This window comes from Mastigoproctus giganteus, chromosome 8, assembly GCF_048544385.1.
Source record: "Mastigoproctus giganteus isolate SK-2022 chromosome 8, ASM4854438v1, whole genome shotgun sequence".
Lineage (NCBI taxonomy): Eukaryota > Metazoa > Arthropoda > Arachnida > Uropygi > Thelyphonidae > Mastigoproctus > Mastigoproctus giganteus.
Window position 1 is genome coordinate 170,788,244 of NC_143582.1, and position 18,079 is coordinate 170,806,322.

The 18,079-nt window shown below is 37.6% G+C and overlaps 1 protein-coding gene across 3 annotated transcripts in view; it reads right to left on the reverse strand.

Moving 5' to 3' along the window:
• The window catches only part of LOC150082003 (uncharacterized), a 422,573-nt gene that overhangs the window by 258,540 nt on the left and 145,954 nt on the right, over positions 1–18,079 (reverse strand). For all 3 annotated transcript variants that reach the window (XM_090379050.1, XM_090379049.1, XM_090379051.1), the window contains exon 5: positions 4,703–4,817. In XM_090379050.1, coding sequence (XP_090235176.1) covers positions 4,703–4,817 — 115 coding nt within the window. The remainder of the gene's footprint in view (positions 1–4,702; positions 4,818–18,079) is intronic.

Consider the following 18,079-nt stretch of genomic DNA (forward strand, 5'->3'; position numbering starts at 1 on the left):
CCTCCTATCGTGTCTGGGCAGAATTGCAGAAGCCAACATAAGAAATGCATTCATAAGATCAGAATATACGGACTATATGTTGCCTATAAATAAACAATGAACAGACACAAGTTGGCTTCAGTAGTCCTTGTGTTGTTAAGCCCAATACCAACAACAACACAACATATGGTAACTGTATTTTTTGACATTGAAAAAGCATAAGATACCACATGGAAATATGGGATTCTACGAGACATGCACCATGCTGGACTCAGAGGCAGTCTTCCTATGTTTATCCAGAATTTCCTTATGAACAGAACCTTCCAAGTCAAAATGCAAACTTCTTCCTCCAAAATCTGCCAACAAGATTTCTCCTTTCAGAAGAAGACGTCCCACAGGACTCAGTCTTAAGTGCCACTTTGTTTGCCATAAAGATTAATTCAATCACAAACCAGCTCCCTCCTTCAGTGTCACATGCACTTTATGTCAATGACTTTAGAATCTCTAGTCAGTCCCAGAACATGAGAACACTCGAGAGACAGTTACAATGCACAATCAACAATATAAGTAAGTGGACACTAATAAAGGATTCAGACTTTCAACAAAAAAACAATGTATACATTTCTGCCCCAAAAGAAATCTCCATCCTGATCCTGAATTAAAACTAGAAGGCCAGAATATACCAATGCAGCCAAAAGCAAAATTCCTTGGGCTAATCTTAGAAAAGAAATTCACATTCGTGGAACATATCCGGCAAATATGAAAAAGTTGTAGAAAACATCTTATCATACTTAAAATCCTCTCATCAACAGCATGGGGGAGCAGACAGATATTCCTTATTAAACCTATACAAAGCTTTAATTAGATCAAAGTTGGACTATGGAGCCCCAATGTACAATTCAACATAGAAAACAGCTCTGAAATGGCTGGACCCAGTTCATCACAATGCACTGCATATAGCCACTGGTGCCTATCATACCTCTCCCATATATAGTCTCTATGCCAAAGCCAATGAACCATCCCTAACACAGAATCTATACTAGCAACCATCGATCGCTAGTATAGATTCTGTCAGTGTCGTTCCACTGGTGATATTCTGGCTTACACTGCCCTATCAATAATATCCGGGGAAACATCCTGGGGAAACAGGTTCTATGCATGCAACACGTCACAGAACCTGCTATAAATATGCACACTGGGCTTCGAACAGACAATTGCAAAAGTGGGCATGCAAGAATACACGTTCAACAGAATTACCTCAATAGTTCAACAGAATTGATCACCTCATCAAATGCTTGACACCAATTAACATGGTTTAAGGAGCGCAAATCCTGGACTGTAGAGCAGTGGAAAACGGTCCTATAGACAGATGAGTCGAGGTTCACACTCTACCAGTCTGATAGCCATTTCTGGGTGTGGCGAATGCCAGGGAAAAACTTCCTTCTTGATGGTATCCCCTCTTTACAATGAAGTCTGGTGGAGGCAGTGTCATGATATGAGGCTCCTTTCATGGTTTGGCTTGGGTCCATTAGTCGTTATCGACAAAACCATGAATGCTGTGGACAATTATGCACTTCCAATATCATGGCAATACTTCGGTAAAGGCCTATACCTGTATCAGCAAGACAACGCGCCATGCCATACTGCTTGAGTCGTTACAAAGAGGTTTGAGGAATGGATGTGGAAAAGTTGGATTGGCCAGACCAGAATCTTGATCTGAACCCTATCGAGCATCTTTGGGATGTATTGGATTGTCGGGTACGTGCATGTCGAGATCGCCCAAAGAACAATGGTGAACTGGTGGCTGCATTAAAGGCCGAGTGGAGGAACATATCACCTGACATTTATAAAATGCTGGTTGAGAGTATTCCACGAAGACTGAAGGCCGTCATAAAAGCAAAAGGTTTCAGCACAAGATATTAAATGACACAATAAAAGCTCTTTTTTTGTCTAAAGGCTGGTGTCCGGATATTAATCGTAGGGCAGTGTATGTTATCCATTTATGGACAAATTTAATGGAAAAGTTTGGTGAAACTCAAACCATTGCACTTCACTTTTCAAAGGCTTTTGATCGTGTTTGGCATAAAGGCCTTTTAAATAAAATTCCATCCTTTGGTTTGCCACTGTTCTTTGTAATTGGGTATCCAGTTTTCTCTATGACCGCTCAATGCGGGTGATGGCAGACGGCTCTGTCTTTTAACTTCCCCGTTAATGCTGGTGTTCCCCAATGTTCAGTTCTTTTCCTCTTGTATATATTAATGACCATCTCCCATTGACCGGAAATCATCTCCATAGTTATGCTGATTATAGCACATTGCATTTCACCTTCCAGTTTGAGAAACCTTGCCCTGCTCAAACAGCTTCAACTTCTCGAGTATCCACTGCCAAATCCTTAAATGCTAATCTCCAGTTAATTCTCTCATGGGGCAAAGATAGCTTAATTTGAATCCTTCTAAAACTCAGTCCTGTCTTATCTCGCAAAAAGGATTCTTCTGCTCCTATGCTGATCTCTGATGACACTCTGATTTCTAGGCAAGATCTTGGGGATTAACCTGACTTCTAATCTCTCTTGGCATAAAGCACACAACAAATATTGCATTCTCTGCACCTAAAAACTAGATTTTCTCTTCCGTTCTCGGCGTTACTTTTCTTCCAAACAGTTGTTGACTCTGTAGAAATTGCAAATCCGGCCTACCATGGAATATTGTTCCCACATCAGGGGAGGTACCCCCCCCAAACCTCTCTCAGAGGCTTCTAGATTCCATTCAAAAGAGTGCAGTTAGGTTAATTAATGTCTCATCTGTAACAGAGTCTCTCTACTCTGTCTCATAGACACAAATTTCTGTTTCTGCTGCACACCTTTTCTATAGATACTTGCATAGGCACTGTTATTCTGAATTGGCTTCTATAATTCCTGCTCTCTCTCTTTTTCAAAGAAGTCTGAACACATGCTGCAACCAGTGAACATCCCTTTACTGTCCAAGTTCAATCCCACAGAACCAACTTTTCTTCTTACGCATTTATACATTCAACTTCTGTTTTCTGGAACCACCTTCCTTCATATGTATTTCCTGAAAATTACAATCTACAAAAGTTCAATTCTAATGTCAACAAGTATCTTATTTCAACTTTTCAACCCTCAACCCATGCATGGTATTAAGTACTATACGTTCTTAAAAAAAGAAAAGTACCTATACATAACAATGGTCCTTGAGAATGAAAAAAAAATTTAGTATGGAAAACATATTTATTTAACATGATATACTTTACTTTTACTATAAGATAGTAAACTAATTCTAAGGAATTGTGGGATGTGGTTTCTTTCTTTGGCAATTCTTTACTTTTTATTTAATTTTGATTCCCTTTATTGTGTATTATTAGTTATATTTTGTAGTTTACAATTATATACAATTATATGTAAATCTAAGCAGACGCCATTACTGAATTTTTGTGCGAAACCCCTGGAATACTTTTGCGAACCACCAGGGGTTTGCAAACCACTGATTGGGAACTGCTGGTTTAGAGCAATGAGCCATACATGGTTCAAGAACTGGTGTGGATCAAACATTTTCAAAGAGACAGCTACAGAAAATTTTGGATGCCAATGGTGCACATACTGAAAATATTTTCATGCAATTTCTACTCTTCTAAGACTGCTAAGTTCAGAGACACCAAATACATTGGGACATAGCATGTCAGTAAATATATTCAATTGAAGCTGAAGTAATCTGTAAAAATTTATTTGGTTAAAATTTTCACAAAATTTTAACTAAATACCTAGTGATGGGCATAATCAAATGAATGAAAATGTATAAGTGGAATGTGTGTGTGTGTGTGGGGGGGGGGGGGTAGAGCAAAGTCCAATCACTGCAATTTTTTTTTAATTTATTTATTTCATAATAAATTATTTTAATAATCAACATAATTGATTATGATACTCAATTATTCAAATAATCAATTATGGAAATCATTCGATTATGCCAATCACTACAAATAAAATTGTCAAGGAGGTGAATCTGTTATTCATTAAAAACTTGAAGATATGAATTAAAAGATTTGCCTTCTTGGTGATGTTATTCAGTTAAAAATGATATTAATAATTTAAGTCAACTCACAGATAAACATAAATCATTTCTAAAGAGTGTAAGCCTGAGGTCTATCACCAGAGGAACAAAAGTGTTCCCACATAGTAAAGACAGAAAAACATAATGCAGAGTAGTAGTATTTTTTTAGACAATCTGTAGAGTAACGCTTGTTGTTTGTTTGTTTGTTTGTTATTTGGTTTTTAGGAGCATTAGCAACTAAGGCCATATTGCTCCGGGATATGCGGTGGTCATTCCCTGACCTTTCCACATCCTCCGTATTTGGTGGTGACGGGCTCATCAAGAAGCGTGTGCTATGCACTGCTGCTCCTTCCCACCTGGCTACGGAGGCACCTTAGAGTAACGTATTAAATTGCAAAACCATAGTTTAATTAAGACTTTGTCATCATATTTCATTTTACTATTTTCTCTACACACTGATTTCGCATACAATCTAGATTATTCTCCTACTTTAAACACTGAAATTTCAATTTTTTTTTTTTTTTTTTTTTTTTTACAAAATAGTGTCTTTTGTATCACTCTATAACATTATGACATAGGCAAATTCGAAACTCATACATTCTGGCTTATAATTTAAACTTAGGGCATGAAACTACATAAAAAATAAATAAAATACATACATTAAGTTGCAGTTTTTGATTTTCTTTCTTCAAACCAGCTACCTCTTTCTGGGGACCTATTAAAGAATTCTGCCTTGCTTGTAAATTTTGTTCTTCTAGTTGTTTTATCCTAGAACTAAATAGTAATATAGTATGTAAATAACAAGCTTTAATGTGATAACAGATTAAAAAATTACTGTCTGGATAAGTACATTTTGTTCTAAACTAATTCCATTTCCCCCCGAAAGTTATTAATTCTTCTAATTAAAAATGCAATAAGAATGACAAAAAACAAAAATGATGCCATTCTTCACTTGTCAAATCTACTATGCATTGTCGAAACTATTCTTGAGTACTGTACATGTTGATTCATGAAAATGTGTCTCAAGTTTTGCATCTACAAGAAAAATCATATACAGTAAAATCTCGTTAATACAAACTCGGTTTATACAAAGTACTCGTTTATATGAAGCACATACCATTCCCCTGCGAAAGGATAGGCTTTTCAATGTAAATGCATTGAATTTGTTTATTACAAAATTCAGTTAATAAGTATTACAAAGTTCTTTATCACCCCGTAAGAAGTAAATATTGTCATTTTGTTTGTTTAATACAAATCTTGGCAGAGCAATTCGATTATTGCCCCCGGCCACCTAGCTCCCTACTTCCCGAAGAATGGTACTGACTTGTTAGAAATTAGCTTTGTGTAAACAAAAGCAGTTTATGGTAGCTACAATGCCAAGTGAAACTAAGTTGTTTACATGTACTCCCTCGCTCTCCACGGGAATAAGGTCAGTTGCAATTGTTACCCCAGTTCAAAGTCTTTTGCTATCGTATACAGCAATCTATTTTTTGTGCCATTTTATCTAAGCTGATGTCTTTTGCGGAACTTGTGTCTTTTGTTTATATTAAACCTTATCTAACAGTGTTATGGCGACAAAACGTAGACAGACAGAATTAAGCGTGGAAATTAAACTAAAAATTATACAAGAGGCTGATACGACGGAAAGAAGCAAAACGGACATTGCAAAAGAATGCAACATCCCTTTACCTACTTTATCTACAATACTGAAAAAACAAAAAAGACTTGAAGAAATGCGTGATGCGAGCAGAAATGAAAAACAGGAAACAAATTCGTGGTTCAAAACACGAGGGGCTTGAAACAAAACTTTTCGGGTGAGCCTGGATTAGTCGACAAAGAAAAGGCAACAAACAGGTTGTGTTCTGTATGGTCCATGCTTGAAAAATATGAGGCAAAGGATATTTTTAATCTTGACGAGACAAGTTTAGTTTATAATTTCCTGTCAAATAAATCATTTGCTGTTCGAAGAGAGTCTTGTCATGGTGGAAAATTAAGTAAACAAAGACTCACTGTTCTGTTATTCTGCAATTCAGATAGCAGTACAAAACTACGCCCACTTGTGATTGGTAAGTTTTCCAAGCCAAGATGTTTTAAAGCAGTTAACCAACTTTTTCCTGTGATTATGAGGCCAATAGAAGTGCTTGGCTTATGGTCAAAATTTTTCAGTCTTGGTTATCAGAATTAGACAGAAGAAAGGCTTCAGAAAAAAGGAACATTTTGAAGATTCTAGACAACTGTACAGCACTTTCTGCCATTGCAATTTAATCCACAACCATTGGATCAAGGCATTATTTATAACCTCAAGAGAGCATATAGGGCCCACATGATAAGGTACTTGCTCTGCAACATAGGAGGGAACAATTTTCAGCCAAATTGGAATGTCCTGGATGCTATCCATAATCTTGTTATTGCTTGGGAAAGTATTACATCAAGTGTAATAATCAACTGCTTCAGAAAAAGCAGCTTTGGAGAGAGAACATCGTCGAAAAACATGGTCCAGCAGACGAATGTGATAGCAACAGTGAGGAATGGAGGAATTTGAAGGAGCATATGGATTTTGTTGGTGAATTTGAGGAGTTTGTGAAGGATGATGAAGTTGCTATCACTGCAACGCCAACACCAGAAGATCTGCTGGGTACCACACAAAACGATGTTTTTGTTACCAGCAACAGCGAAAGTGAAGAAGCACGCACACTTTCACTGTCGCTGTTGCACATGCCATCTATAATAAATATGCCCAAAATGCATTGAACATAATAGAGAACGTGTTGGCATGAAGTAACGTTGATAAAGAAACAACTATTGCATTTGATAACATCTGTGCTGTAGTTAAAAATGCATACAGGACAAAAACTGTGCAAACAACATTGGATTCTTTCTTTAAATTAGATTAATTTATTAAAAAGTTAATGGTTTGTATGTCTCCTTTTATATTAAGATTTTAATTCTTTTTACTGTGATACTAAAATAATGTATATATCAAAATATATACTGTACAATATTTTTATTTCCGTTAATATTGCTTTTCTCAATGCAAGGCTTTAGATATTAGTATTAGTAATGGCCGCATAGTGCAAGAAAGCCTATGGCTTATGCTCCACCAGTCAAAAAAATAAAAAAATAAAAATAAAAAATAAAATAAAAATATCCGAACAAAACAATGATAAAAACAAAAAAATAAAAAATAAATAATAATAATTAATAAAAAAAAAGGAAATTAAACCTATCATCCCACGCGCCTCCCCTACCCGAAGGCACCATCCAGATGACCCTCGAATTTCCCCAAACTGTCGGCCTCTACCACCCATGAAGGCAACTTATTCCAGTAATTTATAACTCGCTGGCTAAAATAAAACTTCCTGCAGTCCAATCTAAACATTTCCCCCCGTAACTTGAATTTATGTCCCCTAGTTCTAGAATCATTTATAATCTTGAAAATTTCGTCCTCATTCATTTTACTAATGCCTCAGAGCCTTAAACACCTCAATCAAATCTCCTCTAAGGTGTCTAGTTTCCAAACTCTGCAACCCACATATTCAAAGTCTTTTTTCATAAGGACGCCCTTTTGCAGATCTCACCGAGTTACCCGTCTTTGCACCCTTTCAAGAAGCTCGATGTCTTTCTTTAGGTGCGGTCTCCATACTTGAACACAGTATTCCAAGTGTGGTCTAACATAAGCCTTATTATATAATGGAATTATCACTTCCCTATCTCTACTTGCAAAAGTTCGATAGATCATCGATAGGACACCATGGGCCTTCCTTGCAACCTGTTTACAATGCTCAGGGAATTTCATGTTTAACCGTATCGTAACGGCCAAGTCCCTTTCCTCCAGTACTGGGTTTAGTTGAACTTCACCAAGTGAATAAGTTATTTTGGGATTACTGTTTCCCAGGTGTAATACCTTACACTTTGTTGGATTAAAGCATAGCTGCCATTTTTTTGACCATTCCTGAAGTCTATCTAGGTCTCTCTGAAGAAGCTCAGCTTGACAGTGATCATTAACTACTCTACCAATTTTAGCATCATCTGCAAATTTAGACATCACGCCCTCTATCCCTTCATCAATGTCGTTTATGAAAATTAAAAACAACAGTGGTCCTAATACTGATCCTTGGGGAACCCCACTTCTTACATCAACCCAATCTGAGGAATAGCCATTTATCACAACACTCTGCCTCCTGCCCCGAAGCCATCCTTCTATCCATCTAAGGATTTTCCCAGTGATTCCAACCTGTTCCAGTTTATAAAGCAACCGCTCATGTGGGACTGAGTCAAAAGCTTTGCTGAAATCTAAATAAACAATGTCGAAATTATTCCACCAGATTTGTTAAACATGATTTTCCCTTTACAAAACCATGCTGAGTATCCTTGAGAATTTCAATTCGATCCAAATGATCCTGAATTCCACCCTTGATCATTGCCTCCATGACTTTCCCTACTACTGAAGTCAGACTGGCAGGTCGATAATTTCCAACTTCACTTTTAGAGCCACCCTTATGTGTGGGAGATACATTTGCACTTTTCCAATCCAAGGAAATCTCCCCAGAGTCTAGTGATGCTCGCATAATTAGCCTCAATGGTTCAATGCACTCGCTTGCCGCCTCCCTTAAGATTATAGGGTATATTCCATCAATCCAGGAGCCTTACTGGTCTGTAGGCTCGAAAGTTTTTTCATTAAATAATATTGCGAAATTTCAATATCATTAAGTACATATTTAAGTTCGCTCCCACAATTTCCCGTTGCCACAAAAGGTTTTTCATTTGTAAATATCGAAGCAAAATAACTGTTGAGTTCATCTGCAATGGCAGCTGGTGTATTTAATACTATCCCCTCTCCCTTACGTAAAGGTCCGATCTGGTTTGTCCTGCTCTTCTTGGCATTTATATATGTGAAGAATTCTTTATCAACCCCCTCTTTGCTCTGTTTGCTAGTGATTTCTCATAAACTGCCTTTGCCTGTCGAACCTTTTCTGTGGCTCTATTACACATCACCTTGTAGCTGTTATAGGCTTCAGTACTTTTTATTGTTCTGTAATCTTTCCATGCCATCTTTTTCTGATCAAGTAATGTGGCAACTTCACTATTCATCCAATTTGGAACCCTCCTCGTGGAGTATTTTTTTAATGGTATATACGCATTCAAGGCATCTGTAATTAATGTTTTAAAAGTGTACCACAGTTCAAATGTATTCATTTTCTGCAAGATATCTACCCAATTAATGGAGGCCATGTAGTATCTTAAGGCATCGTAATTTCCTTTTCTGAAATTAAAACCCATTCCTTTGCCTTTTACTTCTGCTACTTCTCTCGTCATCATCCACCGTAGAACTCTGTGATCACTTCCTGCTACTGGTTCTTCTACTGTCAACCCTGTTATGTCATCTGATTCATGGGTGATGATGAGGTCTAGGATATTCTTTTCTCTAGTACTTTCTCTGACATGTTGATACAAATAACAGTCATCTAGTTGATTTAAAAATTTTGTTCCCCATGTCAAGTTTCCTTCCCATTTACTCCAATCAATTAGAGGCAAATTGAAATCACCCATAATAAGACATTGATGCTTACTTGCCCATTTCATTTGCATGTAGAGGCTTTTGTCATAATCTTCGCAATCACCTGGTCTGTAGATTACTCCTACTCGCATTATACCTTTGTTTACAACTGTCTCACACCATACAGACTCTATACTAGCATGTGAAATGTCTGAATCCGGGAAAGCTATCGTCGCACTCAGGCTGCTTCTGATAAGAAGCATTACCCCACCACCCCTTCTATCTACCCTATCTTTCCTAAATACATTATACAAGCCGTACTTAAACTCATCATCCCCAATTTCCGGGTGGCACCACATCTCTGTAAGCCCTATTATGTCCGCGTTACTTGTTTTAATCAGCAGTTCGAATTCGCTCATTTTATTGACGACACTTCTAACGTTACTGTATAAACAATTAAGATTTACTGTTCTTGTATATTTAACAACCCTAACACAACCCTTGAAGTTTTTTAGGCTCTCCTCCCTGATATTAGCTATCCGCTCACATGAAATGTTTCTGCCTCCAGAACATATAGATAATACGTCCAGTTGGGGTAGCAGATAAGAACTCTTAAGGTATGTGCAAGAGTTACTTTGACCAATATTATCAGATAAACGCGTGTCAGTATTACCCACATCCACCCTAGCTAGCACTTTCCCTGAACCTATAAGGTATCCTCAATAATATTGGCAAAAACTTTTGCACCACCTTTGTTTAAGTGTATCCCGTCTCTACAAAACAAATTCCTTCTACCTACAAGTGTGGGCCATGCTGAAAGAAATTTCTCCCCTAAAGCCTTGTAGATTCCTTCAAGTCTTGAGTTAATCCACAAGTCTCTTAACATATAATCCCTCCTATCATGCCTGGGCAGAATTGCAGACACATAGACATTATGGCCTAGCTCGCGGCATTTTCTCAGCATGGTCCTGTATTTTTCCAACAAATCATCAGATCGTGTACGTTTAATATCATTAGTCCCCCACACGAATAATAATATTCTCTTTACCCCTTTAAAATCTGACAATCTGTTGGTGACATCATCAATAGTTGCTCCTGGCAGACATACCCTGGCTCTACTCCATCTATCCTTATTACAAAAAATATTCCCCGTTTCCCTGACAATGGAGTCTCCTAATAAAACCTTTTGTGCCCTTTTAAGGGCACAAAAGGTTTTATTAGGAGACTCCATTGGAGACAACGTGTACAACTATATCACCTTTTATTAGGAGACTCCATAGGAGACAACATGTACAACTATATCACCTTTTGTGCCCTTTTAAGGGCACAAAAGGTGATATAGTTGTACACGTTGGCACTAATGATATTAAGAGTAGGAGACCGGCAGAATTACTTAACACGTACAGGTCACTGTTGAAAAAAAGCCGTGAATTAGGGTTGAATTTGAAAGTGTCTACAATTCTGCCCAGACACGACAGGAGGGAGTATATGATGAGAGCCCTGTCAATCAATTCGGCCCTGGAAAGATTGTGCAAGGCTCAAGGGGTAGAATTTTTTTAAGCCTGGTCTGTACTTGTTAACAGGAGAGACTGCTTCTACAGGGATGGGATACACTTAAATAGAAAGGGTGCAAGAATGTTTGCTGATGCTATTGAGGCAGTGTTAGGTGGGTCAGAAAACTGCTAGCTTGGGGGGATACAAGGACTAATAGATTAACAGTAGCCACCGGCAGAGGTGAAAGTGATTCTTGCACTGCTTCTATTTGAATGAGCCACAGCCTGGAAAATAAGATGCAGGATATTTCAGAGACTGCTGGGAATCATTGCGGTACAAGTAAACACATGGGTTGTGTTAGGGTAGCTAAGAATAGAAATAGGTGCATGTATACTTGTGTGTACACCAATGCTAGCAGTTTAGTAAATAAATTTGATGAATTTGAGGTATTGCTCAAAACATCAAAGGCAGATATAGTGGGGATTTCAGAGACATGGTGTCACACAGATATAAGGAATGCAGAACTGGAATTTGGGGAGTACAATGTCTACAGAAGGGATAGACAGGATAGGAAGAGAGGAGGGGTTATGCTATTAGTTAAGAAATACATAAAATCCAAGGAAGTGAAGCCAGTCGACATTGTTGGACAGTGCAGTGACGAGTCAGTTTGGTGTGACATAAGCATTGGGAGATCAAAATTGAGAGTAGGAGTGTGCTATAGGCCCAATGACTCTGATGAGTGCCAGGTGGGAAGGAGCAGCAGTAGTGCGTAGCACATGCTTCTTGATTAGACCGGGGTTCGACCCCGTAACCACCAAATACGGAGGATGCGGAAAAAGTCAGGGAATGACCACCGCATATTCCCAGAGCAATATGGCCTTAGTTGCTAATGCTCTTAAAAACCAAATAAACTCTGATGAGTATAATATGAAATTGTACAGGGAAATAGAGTGGGCCAGTAAATCAGAGAGTCTTATAATGGGGGATTTTAATTTCCCAGATATTGACTGAAATTTGGGGGCTGGTCACTCACACACTAGCAAGGCTTTTGTGGATTTATTGGATGATTGTTTTCTACATCAGCATATTCGAGAGGCAACTAGAGGGAGTAATACTCTTGATTTGATTATCAGTAGTGATTCTTCATGCATTAAGAATCTGCAGGTAAATGACCCACTAGGTGGCAGTGATCACAGTGTGCTGAAGTGGGATTTACTCAAAGAGGTAACTACCATTAGGGGTAAAGGGAAGGGTTATTGCTTTACATACCAAAACACAGAAGCCTATGATAGATACAAGTTGATATGTAACCAAGTTACAAAGGAGGTTAGGCAGACAAAGGCAGATTACGAGAAATCTTTGGCAAGCAATGTAAAGAAAAACAGCAAAGAGTTCTTTACTTATGTAAACTCTAAAAGGAAGGGGATGAATCAGATTAGTCCACTTGATATCAATGGGTCAACCGTTGATGATCCTGCTCAGGTAGCTAACAAACTAAATGAATATTTTGCATCGACATTCACACATGAGGAGTTATTCAGCGAGGGGAATGCCAGAGGTGTATTCAACTCTGGCAGTAAGCTAGAGAATCTTGTAATAACTGAGAGTAAAGTGGAGGAGAAATTGTTGAAGATAAATAAAAGAAAGGCATCTGGGATGGATGGGATCTATCCAGATATATTAAAGGAGGCAGCAAAGGAAGTAAGCAAACCCTTAGATATAATTATGAGAGCTTCCTTGGACTCAGGGGAAGTACTCATGGACTGGAGATGTGCAAATGTGACCCCAATTCACAAAGGAAGATCAAAGGGCAACACAAGTAATTATAGACCTGTTAGTTTAACTTCTGTTCCCGGAAAATTAATGGAAGCACTGGTTAAAGAAGCACTGCAGGATCATCTCGACAAGACTTCAGTTATAGCTCAGAAACAGCATGGTTTTGTTAAGGGGAAGTCTTGCCTGACCAATTTGATTGGATACTATGATGCAGTCACAAAAGAACTGGATGCAGGGAATAACTTTGGTATTATATACTTGGATCTTAGAAAGGCTTTTGATACTGTTGCACATGGAAGACTGCTGCACAAATTGGAGCAGTGTGGCATTGGAGGCAAATTGCTGCTATGGATAAAGGGATGGTTGAGGGGGAGAAGAAAGAGTGGTAATCAATGGACACTGCTCATCGTGGACTAATGTTATTAGTGGAGTCCCTCAGGGTTCAGTATTGGGTCCATTATTGTTTTCTGTATTTATAAATGATATTGATGATGGTATATCAAGCTTAATGTCCAAGTTTGCAAACGATACGAAGGTTGGCAGGGTTGTCAAGGACACTACTGACACTATGCAACCGCAACAGGATCTGGAAAGGTTGGGCAAATGGGCTGAGAGGTGGCAAATGAAGTTTAACATTGACAAATGTTAAGTACTACATACGGGAAACAGCAACCCCAGAGCAATGTATCAACTTTGTGCTACTACACTGAGAGTGGTAGAGAATGAAAGGGACCTGGGGGTGGTTGTGCAGGCAGATATGAAGTTTTCTGAGCAGTGCAGATGGGCTGCAAGAGTAGCTCATGTAGTATTGTCAATGATATATAGGAATTTTTCTAGCAGGGATAAGGAGGTGATTATTCCCTTGTATAAGGCAATGGTCAGGCCACACCTAGAGTACTGTAGACAGGTCTGGAGGCCTCATTTCAAGAAGGATGTGGAGATGCTGGAGCGAGTACAGAGAATGGCAACAAGAAAGGCTTAAGAAGAAAGGCTTATGTTTTGCAAATTACAGTGTCTGGAGACTAGGCACCAGCGAGGTGATCTGATAGAGGTGTATAAAGCCTTGAATGGTTTGAGCATGCTCAATGCTGATGGGATTCTTCCTCTTGCTCAGAATAATCACCTGAGAGGGCATAAATTCAAATTGAGGAAAGACAGATGTAGGATAGACGTGAGGAAATTTGCCTTTAGCCAGCGGGTGGTTGGTTGGTGGAACAGACTTCCATCCCTTGTCGTGGAGGTTGATAGCCTAAATAAGTTTAAGGCTCAGCTGGACAGGTATTTCGAACGAACAGAGGGGTGAAGTGGAAGTTGTTATTTTTTATTTATTTTTTGGCTGATGCTGCATAAGCTTCCTTTCTTACATCAAATGCCTCTACCAATGCTAATGCTAAAACAAAGTCCTTTTTAATCAGAGTAGGTTGCACTTGGTTTTTCTGTTTTGAGGCTCGAATCGGGTGTGCATCACTTGGTAGATTGCTGCAGTCTTGAGTCCCTGACGAGCTCCCGGATGCATTATTCTCGAGAGCAAGCACTCGTTTTTTCAGGGACTCAAATTGTTACATCAGTGCACTAAATTGTAATTTAAGATTGGTACACTCCTTACATCGATCACAAAGAAAAGAATCCCCAGGTGAGGTAGGATTAGTCACCAGGTCGACCTTGGAAAACATTCCACATGTTCCACAACAGATTAAATCATGACTCACCCGTAAATCGCCATCGGCTATTTCCGTGTGAGTCACGATACCCTGTGACATGTTTAAGGCAGATCTAGTAACTACCATTATAAAATTAAATAAATGTCAATGAAAGTTATATCTCAAAATACCGTGTAGATGAACTAATAATAAAATAGCAAATGCTTAAAAAAGCGGTACTCACCTTGAATAAATCTGCATGGTTTAATTAAAAAGGGTTGGTTAATATTTAGGATGAATAGTTGAGTTAAAAAGACTAAGGGAGGGACGAAAAAGATAAAGTGCTATTTCGGAAATTAGAATATGTGCAAGGAAGCAGGTGTGTACACATCTAATCCTTGGTTGTCATTAAAGTAGGGAAAAATAGTTGAAATTATATAATGTAGTGGGCCAACAGTAATTACAGGGACTTTGGTTGGATTACATCTTCAGTTGGAAATTGAGTGGGTTGGTTGGATTACATCTTCAGTTGGAAATTGAGTGGGTAGAGAACGTGCGCGATAATTAAGAAATTATTTACACTCTCGTGATGCACTTTTTGACATATGGTAACCTCAACCACGAGAGGTTCCAAATCGGTGAAAGGTTGAAGGGAAGTTTAGTGTTTAAGACTTTAAGATTGGAATGGTGTCGATACCACTCAATGGCTAGTGCTTCATATTGAAGAATCCTATAGCTGGATTTGAGTTTAATAATAGAAATGGCAGAATCAATGCGAGGGGTGTGGTTATGGGTTTGAGCGTGAGTTGTGAGTTCTGTGACGGTTTGGTTAGTCGTAAGACTGTAGTGGTGGTAGTATGCACGGGTATTAGAGGTTTTAGATAAGCCATATTTTGTAGTAGTGCTTCCAATGTAACAGGTGTCGCAGTTTGGCTGGCAATTGATAAAGTATATTTTATTATTAAGATCGCTGATGGGATTGGGATATTTATGTGTGTCTTTGTAAGAGCTGAAGAAAGATCCGAGTTTATTGTAAGCGGAAAAGACAAGAGAGATATCAGTATCGTTGAGTATACGCCGGAACTGTCCTACTAGTTCACTGTGATAGGGGAGGACTATGCGGATGTTTGTATTATTGTTATGTCTGATCGGGTTATTTTTGGCGATGGCGATTGTATGTAAGGTAAGTTGATGGGGGTAACCTCTGGCTATGAATTTATCGGTAAGATATTGGATTTCGTTGTACAGGTCATTTTGTGAAGAGCTAAATTTTAGGGCGTTGTAGATTTGGTTGTATAAGACGGCTTTTTTAGTGTTAAGGGGATGATGTGAAGCGAAATGTAAGTATTTGCCGGTATGTGTGTTTTTCCAGAAAATTTTTGTACTTAGTTTTGTGTCTGTTATGTAGATGGTGAGGTTGAGAAAATTGATCTGGTTGTTTAGTCCAATTTCAAGGGTAAATATGGGTAAATTTAAGCCTGTCATGTACAGAATTAAGTTTTGAAAAGAGATTGTCGATGCCAGGTCTACTGCCTATTACAAGGATGTCGTCAGCATAGCGAATGTATAATTTTAATTCAGAGGGAAAGGGGTGTAGAATTTGGTTCTCAATGGTTGCCAGGTAAATTTCGGACAAGGGGGCCAAGACACCTAAGCCCATCGGTAAGCCAAATATTTGTTGAAAAATTTTGTTGTTAAATCTGAAGTATATGGCATCTAATAAAAGTGTAGTGAGTTCAAGGATGTGGTCTATGGAGAGAGAGGTGCATTCTATTAAGGTGTCATCGGCTGCTAGAAACTCACGTAGAGCTTGTAGGGTGAATGGTATATGGATATTGGTATAGAGGGACGTGACGTCGAAGGACGCTAATATGTCACTGTCGGATATTACGATATTGTTGATTTTTTGGAAGGCTTGATTGATGTTAATTTTAAATTTTAAAAGAGGAAAATCTAGTAAGAGGGGATATGATTTTGACTAGGAAGGTAGATAAATTAGCAAATGCTGATTTGCTATATGAAACTATTGGTCTTAATGGATGGTCAGTTTTATATAACTTAATATGGGGGAAGGATATTGTTGCGGATTCCTAAGAATTGTGTCTAATCTGTTTTTGAGATTTGGAATGGTTTGGTTGTTGTCACTTATACATGTCTTGATCTTCTAGGATAGATTCTATTTTTTCAGTGTAAGTATCTTTGTCTAGTATGACAATCATATCTCCCTTATCTGCTTTTTGAATGATGACATTACCGGTTTTGCTAAGTTTGTGTATATCCAGGAGTTGTTGCTTCTTCATGTTAGAGTGGGTTGTGAGTTTGGAGTTTATGATACTATTAGTTTGGTATATTAGGCTCCATTTGTCAGGGTGATATTCAAGCTTGGATTGGAGTCCTACTATACAGTCTTTAATAGGGTAGTAGTGTTGATCTTTAACAGCAAAATTAAAGCCATATTCCAGGCCAGAAAGTTTGGAAGGCGGGAATGATTTGGAAGATAGATTAACGGTGGTGGTGGTTTTTGGGGAGGGTCTTGGTGTTAAGGAAATCCATTTTTTGTTATGTCTTTGTTCTATGTTTTGGATGGTAGTGTTAATACGTATATTATTGTAATTGGTAAATTCAGTCCAGGCATGAGGTGTCATTTCTTTTTTAAGGTGAAATCTAAGTTGGTGTATGCTGTTTAAAAGATTGTGTTTTTTGTTGAATATTTTTCTGAGTTCTTCTTGAATGATCATAATGGATGTCAGGTGAATAATGTGGAGGTACTTTTTGCAACTATTTTTAGGAAAAAGTCGAGCAAATTTAGGAATAACATTGTGATAAAGACATTTTTGTAAGAAGAAGATGTGTAGCTTATTGGAGAAATATTTAATGAGTATGTTAGAAAGTTGTGTTTTTTTTTATGTTTAGACATGTGTCTGAAGGCATCAGGAAGAGGATAAGAAATTTTGAAGAAATTAAAAATTAAGAATTAAAAAATTAAAGATTAAAAATTAAAGAATTAGGAGCGGTGCAGATAAGGCGTTGATTATAACGTAAAAATATCTATTAAAGATGACAATTCAAGGCTTTAGATATCTTAAAATACTGTGTAGATGGACTAATAATAAAATAGCAAATGCTTAAAAAAGCAATACTCACCTTGAATAAATCTGCATATTAATTTTTTTTTGTCCCTCCTTTGGTCTTTTTAACTCAACTATTCATCCTAAATATTAACCAACCCTTTTTAATTAAACCATACAGATTTATTCAAGGTGAGTATCGCTTTTTTAAGCATCTGCTATTTTATTATTTTTGCTTTTCTCTTAGTTTATCTTACAAATAAAATAAAATCTTTAAAAAATATGTTATTCCTATTACTGTATTGTTAGACAAAGTTTTTGTTTTTATTTTTATTATTTTATTTTTGATATTATTAGATATACAGTAGGTACAAAAAAAAAAAAAAAAAAAAAGGTAAAATTTTGACACTTTTGGGGGGACCTCGTTATTACAAAACATGAAAATTTAGGTCCCTTGAACTTTGTATTAACGAGATTCCACTGTATCATTAAAGCCTTATCCAGGAATCAAGTTTATCATGTAAACCAGAATTTAATGAGTTAATTTTTACATACAACAAA